The sequence below is a fragment of the Neodiprion virginianus genome, chromosome 4 (assembly GCF_021901495.1).
Source record: "Neodiprion virginianus isolate iyNeoVirg1 chromosome 4, iyNeoVirg1.1, whole genome shotgun sequence".
Classification (NCBI taxonomy): Eukaryota; Metazoa; Arthropoda; class Insecta; order Hymenoptera; family Diprionidae; genus Neodiprion; species Neodiprion virginianus.
In genome coordinates, this window is record NC_060880.1 from 14,662,586 (window position 1) to 14,681,047 (window position 18,462).

The 18,462-nt window shown below is 37.3% G+C and overlaps 1 protein-coding gene and 1 long non-coding RNA gene across 3 annotated transcripts; both read right to left on the reverse strand.

Annotated features, from left to right (window-relative positions):
• Positions 1 to 5,693: 5,693 nt before the first annotated feature.
• On the reverse strand, positions 5,694 to 6,338 carry LOC124302345 (uncharacterized). Its single transcript, XR_006907691.1, has 2 exons — positions 6,222 to 6,338; positions 5,694 to 6,123 (listed from the first exon to the last, which is right to left on the reverse strand). It is a non-coding gene; the product is annotated as an uncharacterized LOC124302345 (long non-coding RNA).
• A 1,618-nt stretch (positions 6,339 to 7,956) lies between these two features.
• Positions 7,957 to 14,892, reverse strand: LOC124302344 (neural/ectodermal development factor IMP-L2). Of its 2 annotated transcripts, XM_046758455.1 has the most exons (9): positions 14,692 to 14,892; positions 11,296 to 11,410; positions 10,735 to 10,956; positions 10,329 to 10,393; positions 10,159 to 10,243; positions 9,599 to 9,788; positions 8,816 to 9,015; positions 8,612 to 8,734; positions 7,957 to 8,514 (listed from the first exon to the last, which is right to left on the reverse strand). In XM_046758455.1, exons 3-9 carry the CDS (start codon positions 10,954 to 10,956, stop codon positions 8,494 to 8,496), a joined length of 906 nt encoding a protein of 301 aa, XP_046614411.1. In that variant the 5' UTR covers positions 11,296 to 11,410; positions 14,692 to 14,892; the 3' UTR covers positions 7,957 to 8,493. The 2 variants fall into 2 exon arrangements, with proteins under 2 accessions (XP_046614411.1, XP_046614410.1); XM_046758454.1 differs by lacking the exon at positions 11,296 to 11,410 and having other exon boundaries at positions 14,692 to 14,891.
• Positions 14,893 to 18,462: the final 3,570 nt, after the last annotated feature.

Sequence of the window (18,462 nt, forward strand, 5' to 3'; positions counted from 1 at the left end):
TCGGCTTTTCGTGATACCAGCTAGGTTGGAGCGTCGACGTGACACCTAGGCGGCCACGCACCGAAGGTGGCCCATTTCCGACCTGACACCTAGGCGGCCATGCACCGAAGGTGGCCCACAATCGTGCATATATAGATATACTCGGTCGCTCGAGCAAGCGGTTGCCAATCGCATCCTTGTCCCCGCTCGCACAAATGTTTCCAGGAATGCAAGAATTGGGATTTTCTTGTTTCAATTATGAATGTCAGCGAATAAAAGTATCTCCAGATTTGATAAATTTTGGATTCAATTAGCGGACGCTGAACCAAAATAATTAACCATTCCCAGCCCGAATACTTTTTTTTTTTTTTTGTAATAAATATTATTTTTTTATTGATATGAAAATATGTGACGCCTGGTGTTCTCGAATATTTGTATACGCAGTCTATGGAAAAATATACGAAGCCAGCTCGATAACACTTATGCAAAATGTGCAATGGGCAAGTGGTTGAAGGAAATTTTTTTTTCTCGAACTGAATCTTCCAGAGAACCATCAGCAAATTCCAAGCAAGCTCCATAAACATACCGAGCAAACGCGCGATCACGGACGTAGCTGTGGTGTGGCTGAGTGGATACCACATGAGGATGAATTTTCAATCACAGGTTTTTGCGCGAAGTTTTCCTGTATTTAGGTTAATTACTGCTGCCTTTGCTATAATACTGCATTCAAGTCTTAAACAAAACACTAAAAAATAAGTTAACCACTTAATGTAAAACAAAATGTTAGATTGAGCTTAAAATTTAAGCCGGAGTTACATAAACTAAGATAATTACAAGTGCAATATTGTAAATATTGAACATTTATTGTTCATCTAAATAAATATGGTTTCCTCCTCAAAAAAAAAAAACATGAGGATGGAGTGATGCGGGACACGGGTTCGATCGCAGTTCACTCTTTTTTTTTTTTTATTTTTAAATTCAATCCCGGTTTTTTTTTTGTATTTTCGGAGAGAAAAAAGAAATCAAAGAAAGAAAATTTCGAGAGCCGGTCGATTTTTTCCTTCTTTCCTTTTGCTTTTTTTTTTACTGAACCCACCTTTTTTGTAGTGGGGGTAACCCGGAAGAGAATAAATAATTGAAACAATAAAATTCCGAGAGCGAATCGATTTGTTCCCCGTTTTTGGCGCCTCTTTTTTGATACGGAAAAGTTTTGACAGTAATGGAAAATAGAGATTACTAAACACAAATGTATTGTTTTTCAATAACACCGGCCCACAAAAAAAAAAGTGGTCTGTACTTTTGACCGGACCTACCTATCTTTATGTATTTTGACGCGCTGAATCCGAATCTAAAGTCAGTTTTGCCCGTACGCCCTCAAAATTTTGAGTAAATTGCAAAAAACCATAAAAATCGCCAAAAATTAGCATTTTTGGTAAGTAAATAATTTATGGAACTATAGACCAAGTATGATTTTTATGCATTTTGGTCCGCTAAACCCAAATCTGAAGTTTATTCAACCATAAGCCTTTTAAAATTTAATTCGGCCGGTGTTATTAAAAAACAATCCATTTGTTTTTAGTAATCTCTATTTTCCATTACTGTCAAAACTTTTCCTTATTAAAAAAAAAAAACGCCCATTTTATATCAGTCTTGACGAGCATTTCTTAAGAAGTTTGAGAGATGCGAGATCGGAACGACAAAATTATTTCAGTAGCAACAATGTATGGACCCCTCTCCTTTTCTGATATTGGCAGCCAGTTAAGAGGCTTCACAGTGTTCAGTTTAGTGCCAGCAGCTCTCGAGGTAGCAAGATGGTAAGTGAATTACATAATTATTTTACATGTATGGAAAAACCGGCAGGTTTGACGATCGTCTATTTACTTTATAGATTAAGAAGAGAAAGAAAGGGAAGGACCTGTAGTCGTATTTTATACTTTATTTAATTTTCCTTGAATTGTCAGACGTTTTTATTTTTGATGGTATAGGAAGAAGATGTGTGGGGAATTCCATTCTAGTGCCCAAGAATATAGTACACATTTTCGATCATTTTTTCTTTTTTTTTTTTTTTTGGAAAACATTTTCCTCAATTTCGAAATTTCCTTAATTTTTTGGTATTCAAATCGATTCTTACCAATTTTGCGCACAGGTGGGATTTCTTTAATTATTTTTTCCCTAATCCTGAGGATATTTCCTATCTGAGACCACTGTCAATAGGCGAGAACCGTAGTAGATGTTAGATCACGTTATCGTGTCGTGCTTACAAATAATATTCTCAATTATAAAATTAGTGTGAATTTCTTCAGAATTTTAACAGAAGCTTTTTCGGAATTGGTTTTACAATTTTTTTCTACTTCAGTGGTGGCTAAAGAAATCTGCGAAAAATTCCGACACTGTTTCAAGTCGATTGAAACCGTGGTTGTAACATCATACTAAAGAATTATGAAAATCGAAGAGGGTGAGGTACATGGGTTGCAAATTTGACTCGGAATGCCCTATATACAATGTATATGTATATGTAATTAGGATGGTCGTTAAACGGATTATTTACGTTAATGGCTTAGAATATAAAAAAACATCTCCAATTTTTTCAGATTTTCATTTCGAGTTCTTAGTGGCCTTATGTGATTTTCTTTTTAATCAGAAAAAAAGGTAATTTTATGATATCCGGAATCTCGCCTATTGACAGTGGTCTCAGATAGGAAATATCCTCAGGATTAGGGAAAAAATAATTAAAGAAATCCCACCTGTGCGCAAAATTGGTAAGAATCGATTTGAATACCAAAAAATTAAGGAATTTTCGAAATTGAGGAAAATGTTTTCCAAAAAAAAAAAAAAAAGAAAAAATGATCGAAAATGTGTACTATATTCTTGGGCACTAGAATGGAATTCCCCACACATCTTCTTCCTATACCATCAAAAATAAAAACGTCTGACAATTCAAGGAAAATTAAATAAAGTATAAAATACGACTACAGGTCCTTCCCTTTCTTTCTCTTCTTAATCTATAAAGTAAATAGACGATCGTCAAACCTGCCGGTTTTTCCATACATGTAAAATAATTATGTAATTCACTTACCATCTTGCTACCTCGAGAGCTGCTGGCACTAAACTGAACACTGTGAAGCCTCTTAACTGGCTGCCAATATCAGAAAAGGAGAGGGGTCCATACATTGTTGCTACTGAAATAATTTTGTCGTTCCGATCTCGCATCTCTCAAACTTCTTAAGAAATGCTCGTCAAGACTGATATAAAATGGGCGTTTTTTTTTTTAATAAGGAAAAGTTTTGACAGTAATGGAAAATAGAGATTACTAAAAACAAATGTATTGTTTTTTAATAACACCGGCCGAATTAAATTTTAAAAGGCTTATGGTTGAATAAACTTTAGATTTGGGTTTAGCGGACCAAAATGCATAAAAATCATACTTGGTCTATAGTTCCATAAATTTTTTTCTTACCAAAAATTCTAATTTTTGGCGATTTTTATAGTTTTTTGCAATTTACTCAAAATTTTGAGGGTGTACGGGCAAAACTGACTTCAGATTCGAATTCAGCGCGTCAAAATACATAAAGATAGGTAGGTCCGGTCAAAAGTACAGACCACTTTTTTTTTTTGGTGGGCCGATGTTATTAAAAGACAATACATTTGTGTTTAGTAATCTCTATTTTCCATTACTGTCAAAACTTTTCCGCATCAAAAAAGAGGCGCCAAAAACGGGGAACAAATCGATTCGCTCTCAGAATTTTATTGTTTCAATTATTTGTTCTCTTCCGGGTTACCCCCACTACAAAAAAGGTGGGTTCAGTAAAAAAAAAGCAAAAGGAAAGAAGGAAAAAATCGACCGGCTCTCGAAATTTTCTTTCTTTGATTTGTTTTTCTCTCCGAAAATACAAAAAAAAGCAGGGATTGGATTTAAAAAAAAAAAAAAAAGAGTGAACTGCGATCGAACCCGTGTCCCGCATCACTCCATCCTCATGTTTTTTTTTTTTTTGACGAGGAAACCATATTTATTTGGATGAACAATAAATGTACAATATTTACAATGTTGCACTTGTATTATCTTAGTTTTAATTTTAATTATCTTAGTTTATGTAACTCCGGCTTAAATTTTAAGCTCAATCTAACATTTTGTTTTACATTAAGTGGTTAACTTATTTTTTAGTGTTTTGTTTAAGACTTGAATGCAGTATTATAGCAAAGGCAGCAGTAATTAACTTAAATATAGGAAAACTTCGCGCAAAAACCTGTGATTGAAAATTCATCCTGATGTGGTATCCACTCAGCCACACCACCGCTACGTCCGTGATCGCGCGTTTGCTCGGTATGTTTATGGAGCTTGCTTGGAATTCGCTGATGGTTCTCTGGAAGATTCAGTTCGAGAAAAAAAAAATTTCCTCCAACCACTTGCCCATTGCACATTTTGCATAAATGTTATCGAGCTGGCTTCGTATATTTTTCCATAGACTGCGTGTACAAATATTCGAGAACACCAGGCGTCACATATTTTCATATCAATAAAAAAATAATATTTATTACAAAAAAAAAAAAAAAAGTATTCGGGCTGGGAATGGTTAATTATTTTGGTTCAGCGTCCGCTAATTGAATCCAAAATTTATCAAATCTGGAGATACTTTTATTCGCTGACATTCATAATTGAAACAAGAAAATCCCAATTCTTGCATTCCTGGAAACATTTGTGCGAGCGGGGACAAGGATGCGATTGGCAACCGCTTGCTCGAGCGACCGAGTATATCTATATATGCACGATTGTGGGCCACCTTCGGTGCATGGCCGCCTAGGTGTCAGGTCGGAAATGGGCCACCTTCGGTGCGTGGCCGCCTAGGTGTCACGTCGACGCTCCAACCTAGCTGGTATCACGAAAAGCCGAGCGTTGGAGATCTCCCTACTCATCTCTGGTAAAACTATCAAAATAATCAGTTCGGTCGTGATGCAATCGCTACACGCATGACGTCATCATTTGCATGCAAAATTCGAGTCCATCCTGTTGGTATGGTTACCGACTCAGATTCAGGCTCTTACCGACCGCGTTTTGTCTAATATTGTGTTGCGCTACTCCCCGGTGGCGAGTAGCACCTTCGAATGCTTTGGAACCGAGGAAACTTACGCAGAGGGCGCTTCGATCGATTACATCTTTTAGGCCCGTATTCATAGTCAGGTCTCAAGCACGTGCTTAAGACCGTCTTGGTGAAGATCGTCTTATTCGTTCAAGACCGTCTTAAGATGCTATGTATTCATAGTCGGAAAACAAGACGGTCTTCGTCAAGAATTTGGTCTCAAGCGCTAGCTTATTTCATTCAAGACCGTCTTGGCGAAGACTGAGCTTGAGACGGTCTTATTCGACGTTCGGTTATGTTCGGAATATTTCCGATGTATCCCCCAATAAGACGCTCGGATTTTATTTCTCAGCCTGTGCAAGATATTCGTATAGGCATGCAGCTCTTGAGTATTTTTATAGTTTATGAACACAACAACGTTAGCGCCACGTAGAGGAACTAAAAAACGGGAACAAATCGCGTACAATTTTTTGTAGTGGGGGTATAGCTATAAAACGAAGAAGAAGAATATTTTTACGTAGACAAATTTTCATAAGTATTATCGTAACTATAAGACTGACGCTTAGTACAATTACGTACATATCAGTATTTTCATGAGTAAGTGAGGGGTTTAAAAATAAAATGAGAACCAATGATAAGTTATGAGTAAAATATGTATTCTAATGTTAACTGTTTGTACAAATTAAATTCAATTTTATTAAATATTTGGAGTATATTCATTCTAAAATCAATTAGTCTTTACAATTAAATTAACTTGATATACATATATTTTGATTAAATGAATAACCGTTCGATTAGAGCTTCGCGTATTGCAAAACCCTCTCCAGACTGCCAACGCGGTGCTTGAGGTGGCAATTCATCCGCTTCTTCTTCTTCGATGCGATTATCTTCCGGAACAGCATTATCCAATGTTAGTGATAAATTGTGTAGTACGGCACAAGCTACAACAATTGTGGTAGAGCACAACAATTTGGTTCCCAAACCTCGGGATAGGCAAGGAAAACGTCGCTTCCAAACTCCAAATGTTCTTTCAACAATTTGCCTTGTTCTGCTTTGTACGTTGTTATACCTATCAAGATACCGACTTGGTTAATTCACACATGTATACTTTGTCAATTTTATGACTACTTATCGAAATCTAAAGTAATGCGATAATCTTCATCTTACCTTTGTTGAGCATCTGTAATTGGATTTGCCAATGGAGTCAGCAGAAATGGCAAGCACGGATAGCCGGCATCTCCAACCAGGGTTCCAGTAAGTTGTCTCTCATGATTGTCTCTGTACAGTACAAAATGTATTAGCAATCATTTATTCCATGATCACAGGAAGCAATGAAATCACTTTATATTTTCAGTAGAATGTCAGGAATTATAATCACAATGATCCTTACTTGAAAGCTAGCGGTAGCGTAAAATCGTAGACATATTAATAATTGCATGACAGGTGGAATTGGTAGACCACGATTATTGGCACTGACTAAGGCAGCTTCAATTCTAGGTAGTATTCCGTACATAATACCATCCTTTGAAAATCGGAATCGCCGTTTGAACTCCTGCTCGGATTAAAACTCGAACGGGTTTTGACCATCTCTGATGTATCTCTTTAGAGCTCGCTGTACTTCACCCTCGTCTTCGTCATTCGGCCCAACGTTGACCATTGCAACCACCTCAATCATATTATTCATTTCTTCGATCTGATCGTAGAAATTAAACATATCTTGCATATTCGCCATGTCAATAGAATTTCACTATTCACTTCACTTCACAAATGTTTCAAAGCGAATGCTCTCATAACCTCTATTTCAATTGCAAGTTTCCGTTGCTACCCTTTTACAGTAAATAATCCCGTCCCAGCTGCACTTTCCCAAACATTTCTTCACAATCTATTCCTGTTAATTTATATTGTTCGAATATAATATTTTCCAAACAATTCGTAATTATCAATTTCGTACGCATCAGAGCAATTGAGTAATATTTAGGCAACAAGCATTTGCTTAAGTGCAGTCCGAACTCGACTTGATCAAGATACGTAAATAAGACCGCGTTAATTGACTATGAAACGTTGCGTGCTCAAGACCATGCTTATTTCAAATAAGACGGGACTATGCAACCTTGTAAGCACGCTTCGAATAAGACCGACTTGATGAAGACCGTCTTATTTGCCGCGTCTCAAGACCGTCTTGTTTGACGTCTATGGAACCAAACGCCATCTTAAGGCCTCGTATAAGACCGTCTTATTCGAGTCCGGTCTTAAGCACTGACTATGAATACCGGCCTATATGTCTATGGGATCAACGGTTATTTTTTTCCCACATGCGCAGTTGCACAATACATCATCCGCGGCAGTTTGAATCTTACCATTTTGTCACGTAGCACCATTTCACTCATGTAACCTAGAGTAATTATCCAGGTTACCATATGAATTCTTTCAAACATTTTATTGGTACAAATTCAATAGTAATCTGAATTTAACTTTTGTTCATTATTAATTTAATATTTTTTACCCTTTATTATTCATTTTTGATTAAGTACATTCATGATTTTGTCCTTACATTGTAAATTTATTATTTCCTTAATAGAGAGCAACGAAACTATACTCCATACCTTCTCTCTCATTTTGCAAATTATTTTTAACATAAACAATTATATTGTGCTTAGAAAATTTTTAGAAGGGTAATACGTTATGCAACGCAAAATTGTAACTTATGTATGTATGCACTTGTAAAATGTACAAGCATGTATAGAATACCGTATTCGTAAATAGAAATCAATCTTACGAGTAATAAATAATAATATTATAGGAACAGAAACAATCACTCTGAATTGTACTATAATCTGTATGGAATGTATGCGTGTCTACGATGTTGTTTTATGCATTTATGGTGTATATGAAATCATATATATATATTATTATTTGATAATATTATTGAGTAATGTAATAAAAGTGCTGATGACAATAAATGAGTGTATACATGTATTCGTATTTACTGTTTGGCAATGTTAACTAACATATAATAATAATCAATTGAATACTTTGAAGTACGTACTATTCCCTACACTACATCATTTACCCATTTCAAACCAAATACGATATATTGATGTATAATAATAATAATAATAATAATAATAATAATAATAATAATGATAATGATAATAAAAATAAGAATCATAATATATTAAGCAGCGGAATGTTATTACTTTTTCTAATAATTACTTTTCAACTAAAAGAAAATTTCAAAAAGAAATACTTTTCCAAAAATAAACACTACTTAACGCTTAGTGACTAGAACATTTAATTGAATGCATCTCAAAGTAACGCAACTCAACTATAATATATAAGTATGCAAATATGACTCGTTGCTCTAATCGTTGAATTCAATTTTGACAGTACACCAATGACCGAGTTTATTTGTACGCTGCCGCATTGCCCCTTTACTTGCTTAGCTATTGTTCTCATCGTTCTGTAAAATAGAAACAGGGGAAAAAAATAGTGAAGATATTGTTCATACTCAACTCCAGATTCATGCATGAAATTTTATAAAATTGCAAAAAACCAACCAGCGTTGGATATAAGAACGTGCTGGCAGCATCCTCGTCTCGATCAGACTGAGCGATACATGTGTATCCACCCATGTCGTCCCAATTCAAGGGAAAAATCACCAACTCACCGGTCCCCAAGACCTGATGCAAAGATATTTCAAATTATTCTACAGGAATATGATAAAGGAAAACGAATAATGCAACAGATAAATCGAATAATACCTTAAAGCGAGGATTAGAGGAAGATGTTATAGGCCGGTCATCATTGTCCAGCCAAAGAGTACGAGGGGGGCGAGGTCTTCCGTTAGCCCGGCATGGCAAGGTGACCGTCGATCCTATAGCTGCTAGCATAACTGGAGAATAAAGAGTGACTCGGGGTTTAGTTTCTGCTCCACAGCTGCTACCGTTACCCTTGCTGAGTTCTGAAAAAATAGTGGTTTAAATATACCAAGGGGGAGGGCTTATGGAGAGCAAATAGTGATTTCATTTTTTTTAAATACTTAGTTGATGAGATATGAGACGCCTATAGTTCTGAAAATTCTAGCCTACAATACAGTTAGAAATCAATGACCCTATTGAATCTGCATAAATTTTTGTGCCTTACAAATCTGACTTCAATTTGATATTCAGCAGCTGTTAGAAATGATTTATTTAGAGATATGGTCATATGTCTATTGGCAGCCGATTCCAAAAATTCAGATCACGAGCTGATTTGATTATTCAAATTTGATACAACTTCGTATTATACGAACGTATCCCATATTGCCGATATGTTAATGCAGTATAGAAATAGAACTGCGGTTTTAACTACTGATATAAATCTTCCTATTCTCGATGTGGTCAAAAATATACTTTTCGTTTGCACACAACGACTTGCAGAATTATTTTTAAGACTTCTTGAAATTTGAAATAGTCTTTTGGTTCACACAGTCCATGCTGCAATCCTTACCGTATTGGCACATTCAGGACTGCGGTGTAGCTATAAGAAATGAGAAGAATCCTTACCGTCGATAATAAGCATGGTTGGCTTTGAAAGAACTATCCTACTGCCAGCGACAGCGGCGCAGTGAATGATGCCTTGGTCTCTAGGTGAAGCGCAGTCAATGACAAGTCGAGATCTGGTTCTTGCAATACCTCCCCAAATCGAAGGTGTAGTATTAATATCTGCTACGCTATTTCCAACCACTTCATCTAGCTATATAATGAAGAAAAATATGATTATAATAATGGAAGAGCAATATCACTTCCAGTCTTCGATATAGAATCGATTTTCTTCTTTGTAGATATTACAAAGATTGGATTTCATCTGCACTATCAGATGCTACGAGTATTGCAGCATCTACTTGAACTGGAAATGCGGCTTTAACGTTTGCTTATATCACCTTTCTAGCAAAGCATAAGGCATCAAAGTAAAGTATATCATTTGCCCGGGATATAGATCCTTACAAAAGCGATAAGTGAGCTGACGTCAATAAAAACTTAACTCTGTGTTTGATTTAATATACAGTTAAATTTTCTGTGACCCTGAAATGATCTCATGTACATCAAACAACAGTTTAAGATACCTGGCGTAGGGGCTCTGTTCCTCGAAGCCAATAAATTTGAGGCGCAGGACTTCCAATCGCCTCACATTCCAATTCAATGTGTGATCTACGTTAGAAAAATTGAGATAATAAATTCCCATTATCAGTTTGTGGATGAGACGAAATCAAATGAAATCAAAAATCGTATTCACCTTAAGGGAACACTGATAGCACCTGGCGGACTTTTCGGCATCTGTACCCATTCCTTGTTGATTATCTAGAATTTCGAAATTGGAACATTTGAGAATTAGTAATGCCAATACAATCTCATTCCCAACGAATCTTCAAAGCCGAAATGAAAATTCTATTTCATACTCTTAGCTTCGATTTATTGGAAAAATCTCATCTCGGTGATCTACGGTTTCGAATTCAGGACCACGCGTGCAATGCAAAATTACCCAGGATTTCCCATTCGCGCAGTGCATTATTACTCGCCATTGTTAGGGAGGATGAAAGAATAATGGAATAAGTTCCTAATAAGTTCGGTCAGAGGACATGACACAGAGTTGTTCAGATTTTCGAAAGCGTACTGTAACTAACGGCTACATCTTCATTTACCTTAAATTTATTTTTTCCCTTGACGGGTTGTCGCGTTTGAGAGATGACAACCGGTGGCGCCACCACAACGTCACCATCGATCTCATTCCCCTCGATCACCCGATCATCGTCGGCTTCTTGGACGCGACCCCTCAGGAAGGACAACGGGCTGCCATTCGCAAATTCGAGAATTGTAGACACGAACAGAAAGCCCGCCGAGCATATCAACACCAGTCGATGCATCTGAAATCATAGACTTCTATGTCTGAAATAATGAACATAACCTTTCCCTTCACTTTGCGAGCCTCGAATAGATTGAAAACTAGATTTATTATCCGAGAATATACGACGTCTTCAATAATTAGTCGATAACAACTCAACTATAGTTAGACAGTAATGGTTGGAGGTTTATTATCACAGAGTAATAGTTAGACGATTTGATGTAAGGGAGAATGACACCTTAGTATGCCTGTAACCACGGCGAAATCTGAACATTAATAGCAAAAAATCTCGCGACGTTCAAATAATAAGATAATAAACCTATGGTACAGCGAATTCCGAATTACGTAAGTAAATACATACATGGATGAATGAGGAATTAGCGATAGTTGAATGGTAGTCTTCCTGCCCGCAGTGATCGAATGATTTATAAATTCACCATGAAAAGACGTCGTGGCGCGATCCTTCAGGGGATAAACTACGTGGTAAAAAAAATTCGATGGATACATTAACTATCGGTTGCGTTATCTAATAATGTGTTTGTAATTTGAATTCGAACGGCGCTGCAGCCTGAAAATTGTGCCGATTTATGATTGATTGATTCATTATACAGCAATAAATTGCTCTGTTCAAACCCGATCCGGCAATAATAACGGGCTAGCCAATTATTGAGTGAGCCGAAAGGCGTGTAAGATATCCCGGGTACTTTCCGAACATCTCAAACATAAATTTCCTAAGCTCGTATGTAGGGAGAGAGAGAGAGAGATAGAGAGAATACTAAAAAATAGGATACTAAAAAACAGTATACTAAACCCCGTATTAAAGATTTACGACTTGAGGTTCACTCAAAAAACGTCTATGATAATCGAACCTATATTTCATCTCGATGTTCTGTTGGCCGCGATGACTAGGATGCGGCATACGTGTCTTACTCCACGTTGTTATGCGGAGACAATGTTATAATAATATGCACATACAAACCCCAAAGGCCAAGAAGGATGTATTTTAATATTTATAAACCCTCGGTAAGGCCTTATAAATCCACCCGCGGATCTATGAATAATACATAGATCAGACGGGTAAAGGTCCCAGCTAAAATTTGACCGTATCGTACTACCGCACATTAAACATTATCAGTAGCACACGTACGGAGTAGCACGTAGGCATCACGATGAGTCCCTACCTGCGGCCCGTTTTTCCGTTTAACGAGTACAAGAATGACTCGATGTTTTGATAACGCACAATTTCAGGCATTTCGTAAAGCCGAGCGCACCGAATTAGGCATCCAACAAATGGGCGTTGTTAGCTTTAAATTACAGGAACTCTACCGCGGATTCGTTTAGATAATTCGTGTGCGGGTGAAAAATTGCGGTAAAATTATACAGAAATAAAGAGAGACAAGGAACTGCTGCTGACTGGCACAAACCGGGACGATGTATACATATAAACGAGTTCTCCGGAAACTTTTGATGTATGTGTATAAGTTAATTAGGATACCGCATCGCGCGATCGTTTGGTCTTTTAAAACGCTCTGCTTACGAGTTACGCAGCTTATTATTATACACGTGAGCGTCGACGCGCGTAGCGCGCCGAGTCCGTGTGATAAAAGCATCCGAGTTTAGTGCTTGAGAAAATCACATGCAGAGCGTATAAAAGTCGCGCTGTGTGTGAAACTTGACGAGCCGTAAAGTTCCGAAAATCTCTTCTCTTATGCACGTTTATTACAAGTACACGCGCACAGACATGCACACACAGGAGAGTACATCTATCAGTTGGATCTCTAGATGCTCTTACCTTCGGTCCCGTTGACCCGGTTCTCCTAGAAAACGATGACGTAAAGAAATCTACCGGACATTGCTTATTTATTCATAGAAACTCGATGAGGTTCGCATTTGATTATCGTTTGGCGCGCGGGCCAGGGGCAAACTTTATGCGACGAGCCAGAAGAGCTCGAAGCAAGAGAGAGAGAGAGAGAGAGAGAGAGAGCGAGAGGGTGGAGGGGGAGTGGGAGGGAGGAAGAGAGAGATGAGAGAATAAATACGTATATACATACGTGCATATCTCGTAATACATCTGTATATCGATATTGAATCATAGATTTCGTCATATTTTATGTGGATTCACCAGATATGTTATGGAATTTGGATATTAGGCACATGAATGTATATACATATATATATATATATATATATATATATATATATATATATATATATATATATATATATATATATACACACACACACACACACACACACATATATATGTATGTATATATATTCATCCAGCTACGCCGAATTACAGCGATATGAGATTCAAATTCGCGGAGAATCGTGCGGCGACGCCGCGGACCGCGAGATTTGAGATCGCGAGAGGCACGTGTCACGAATTTCATGTTTTAAAGATAAATCTATCTAATAAATAATACAGAGCCAAGGGCGATCAACTAAACATACATTTTACAGACACACATAATATACGTATACATATATATATATATATAAATAAGGTATAAATATGGCGACGTCGGTAAGTATTTCTATGAGTCGATTCGAAAAATTGGCTGATGTGCCGAACGCAAACCTCGCGCGACGACGTGCTGCTGCAGAGTTGCGCGAATAATGCCTTATGTACACGATATTATACGCACACACACACACACACACACCCGTAGTTATTCACGTCCGGATGTCGTAAACGATAAATTTTTTGTGTGTAATTTAACTCCGCAATACAACGACCGCGAGTTACACGTACGGGGAGAATGGAGACGTGTACACATGTGTCTATTATACATATTATACATGTTGAACATAGGTACAATGTATAATAAACCATGTATGCGCACACCTATACCTGTTTAATCAAATACGATCGTGGAACTCCGCTGATCATTGAGCAAGCTTAACGATGTTTTGTTTATTATCTATATCTGGTTTCCCTGTCTTTCATTCATTCATTCATTCATTCATTCATTCATTCATTCATTCATTCATTCATTCCTTATATTTCTTTATTTATTCCCTGCGCAAGATACACCGTATCATTTCTTTTAAACTTTCCCGGAATATTGTAGCAGCGCTGATACCCGGCATATCTATGTTCTACCCAACGTATCCAGGTATACGATGCAGGTTGCAATTAATGCTGACAGGATGGATGGACGTGTATAAATTGTTACCTGACCACAATTCCCTCGTGCTGCAGTGATTACACCGCATAGGTATAAAAGCGTATCGCACCTGTATATGCAATATACGCGAATTATTCTCGTCATTTATATCCTTACTGAAATTAATCTTCTACTGTTACTTGAAAGAAAAAGACGAGAGAGAAACACGAAACAAAGAAACTATAATCCCTCTCAACTAGAATAATTCCAAAGTTCGGGAATTGGAAGAAAGAAAACGGTGTTCCTTGCCCGATAGCGAATTATACAACTAATAAAAAAAAAAAAAAAATTCCGGTCAGCCGAACAGGCGGAAGAAGGAACGAGGATCAACTCCAAAAAAATTTGAGCATTGTGTCGTGCTGACGATAATTATAGCGAATATGGTAATTTTTATCTGTACAATTCGTATATATTCTTACCGTGATACGTTTAATTGGAAATGCATTTTTTACTGCCTTATCATGTGCAGATAACGACGTGATATCTATAGAATTTTTTATCACCCGAGTTATCGTTCTCTTTTCTTTCAACAATAAAAACGCCAATGCAACAACGCAAGCAACAATAATATGTTATTTTCTACTCACCGATGAGACGACTGAGGATATACAGAAGCTACAGCGGCAGATATGTACGATAGGACGACAATTAGCCGAACCTTTTTACAATATGTATATCCGAATGCTCTGTGTAATAGAACGCGTTGCAGTAAATAATACGCGATATCGTTATCGTTTATCTACGTGAAAAAACTCTCTTTATATAAGACCGCGTTCAACCTGGGAACTGATTTGCAGAGGGTTAGTGTCGGTCAATTTATACGTTTCAAAAACAACAATGCTGTCCCTCGCTGTTACTGGATTGGCTAGCGCTGGTTAGGATTAAGGCGGGTAGGGGGAGAGGTTTCCCATGGCAACCAATCATTTCCAACATTTTAGTATACTTGGTTCTCCGTACCGCGCGGTGTACGCAGGCACACACAAACGTGCGCACGCAACCCATACGTAAGCATATTTTATATATATATATGCAAGGTATGCCTGATATTATACCACTTAAAAGGTTTTATTTCTTGGAAATTTCTCCCACTGCGGTATCAATCAATTCGCATTGTAGCCGTTGATTTTACATTTGATAAATCTATAACAACTACCCTTTCACACTCTTTCACTGCACTGCGTATATACATTTCAAAGCTGCAAGGGGCAACTGCTGCAGGGGTGATTGTTGGTAACAACGGAAAAATGATTTTAAACTGTTCACACTGCACATGCTGTTACGCCAGTTATAATGCAATAATGAGGAAACAAAATTCTACACAAGTAACATTAAAAAATAGAATCTCTGTCCGTATACAGTACGAACGATTTTTCTCTTTTTTCCCCGGTCCTCGATTTTCATGAATTATCACGGTGAGATTTCAATTTTCGTAACATTCAAGTCATAACGGAAACAAGTATAACTGCGGTATTCGCATATGCGATTCTATCCCCATGGGTTTTACGGCAAGGAGAATTTGGCGTGTCAATCGTTTTACATTCATTCAGAAGAAGAAGCGGTTAATTAAGAACGAAAGCGGAGAACGATGATCATTACAACGTAAAGAGGAAGTTCGTTTTGATCTTTTTAAAACTAGTTCAATTCATCCGATGACGAATACGCACATACTCCGAATCTGTGTATGCGCGTTACTTATATATACACATTAAATGCCTGCTGGTATATCTGTATCGATACAAGCTCAGGGTAACCACGAGAGACACGGTTACACTTTTCGCGGAAATATCATCAGCTCTGCCGAATCCGTTCGAGTGCTGCCTGCGGATGGTAATTAAAGTTACAGCACATGATGCAAATTACCACCCTGCGCTGCGCAGGTTGCAAAAGAATAAAAGCTACAGTGAGCTTCTGTCTCACGGTTCTGTCGTCATCCCGTCTTTGGGTTTCAATCTTGGAATCTAGTAATTGTTATCTCGTTCTGAGAAGAACTTCGACTTATTACGTATCACTTATGTATATATACCAACGCTATGCGCAGTGTGGACACCTCGAAACGTGACGGATGCGAGGAGAAAGAAGCAAACAAGAAAAAACGTCGTCCAATATTTCGGAGACAAAAATCAATTGACACAAATTAAATTTTTTTCACAAAATACGTATAATGTATAACAATGTCGATATGTTATGTAAATAATTATACAGGTTGATGGTATGTATGTATAATATATATATCGGCATGTCTGGCTAACGAGACGCGTTTCCCCCGCAGCGAAAAGTGAACAATCTTTCAATTATCATTACCATTAGCTAATGATGCATATATTGAAAATCAAACGGCTATTATATTGCCTCATTTTATTTCCTCCTCCTCCTCGTCATCCTTCTCGTCATTATTTCCAACTGCGAACAAATTGTTCAACAACGAATCGTTTCATTTTTCCTTCCCTCATTTTTTATCCTGCAATAAATGCAGATCACTTTATCCTATTTTCAGGCACGAAAACTCAAGTAGGTATACTCTGATATTATACTTAAAAGTACAATGAGTGTTCTCCGCGGAATGCAGGAAACTGTCTCAACGATTCGTAGTTTCCTCTGACGTTATTACTTCTTGTCCGTGAATATCTAATAACTAATTGATTCCTAGAAGTATATGAAGAAGGAGAGAGGACGAAAAAGAGACAGAGACAGAGAGAGAGAGAGCCGTAAATTACGCATTAACACATACCGACCTCCTTCTGTCAAGGGAGAGACAAAATTCTCCCGTTTGTACATACGTAATATCTAATGATAATGGGAATAAAAACGAATACCCCGTTCCTATTATCCGCGTGTCTTCACTATAACTTAGGTGGGTGGTTTAACCGGTGCAAGGTGCGCACGTTCGTATATGTTTATGTGTATATGTAGTACATATGTACACCAGAGTGTACGGTGATTTTTTTTTTAAAAAGAATTAGTGATTCATCGCCGTACATGCGGTGTGTGGTATACATACATATATAAAACGAGAACGATTTCAATGCGTGGAAAACAGGTTTCGTGGGAACCGAGCGAGATTTAATAATATACGAATATGCACTCACAGGTGTTACGAGTGCCCATGTATTTGTATGTACATACGCGTCATAAATGGGATACATATTATATGCACAAAAATTGAAGAATCGGTAGCTAATTTGTGACGTAACGATGCATCAAACTGTTGCAAATAGGAATATATTGTGAACGCGCAACAACCTACATGTATGCAATGCGAATTCCTGCACGAACTACAGAGTCGAAGGAAGACGAAGTCAGAGACGAAGAGACGAAGATGACGAATGAAAAGAACGAGGAAGAAACTTTAAAAGAGGAGAAGAAAAACGGAGGGCAAAATCTTTCTGTAGGTACGATAAATTCAGCTTCTCCCATGCTAATTCCAAGGTTAAACAGCAGTCAGAACTTAATCTCCATATTTATATTCTTGGCTGTGAGAAAAAGACGACAGAGTGGCGAAAAGGTGAGGGGGAAGAATCGTGAGTGAAATTAAAAAAAAAAATAAATAAAAAAAGCCAGGGAAGAAAAAAATGCCCAACATTGCTGTATACATACAAATAGATAAACAAAAAACCGCAAACACGGGAGAAAAAAACAAGAAACGTACACCCGTAACACCATACTCGAAGTTCTCGAAAGATGTTGCGTTCGCAAAATCAGTTGCAAAAAAAAAAAAAATTATAAAAAATGATCGAAAAATCAGAAGATTTGGAATGAATTTTCCTTTTATACGAAAACATGTTTCCAGTTTACGAGGTCTCTTTACAAAATAAAATATGCCTGTCACATATAATATGGAAAACAGATAAAGGGACAGATGAACTTTGTGTGGATAAAATGTTACCCTAACGAAGCAGGTTTGCAGTTTTTAAATGAAAAATTTCTCAAAAGACGATCGCCTTTGAAATCAACTTGGGTAAAGTATCCCTTTTTCCTCGTTCTGATGATTTATGTCTAATTACGGCTAATTGTACAACAGCCAGAGCCTTGAAATAGAGCCGAGGGTGATAATTAATAGGAAGAAAATAAGGATGAGTGGCCACGAAGAAAGGAGAAGGGCGTCACGCTGCTCCTGATATTACTATTAATAAAAGATATATTGAGCAATATTGATCGTTAATAAATGAACAAACACGAATACCGCTTACGACCGACGGATAGATGGTTAAAGGCGGATAGTGGAAAAGAGAAGAAGAAGGCGTCAACGCACGTATTACACAGTACAATTAATTGGACGATATAATTGTTCTGCGGTACATGATGTCGCGGGTCAATTGCAAACAGCGGAGAGCGCGCGTATGATAGAATTTCGCAATCTA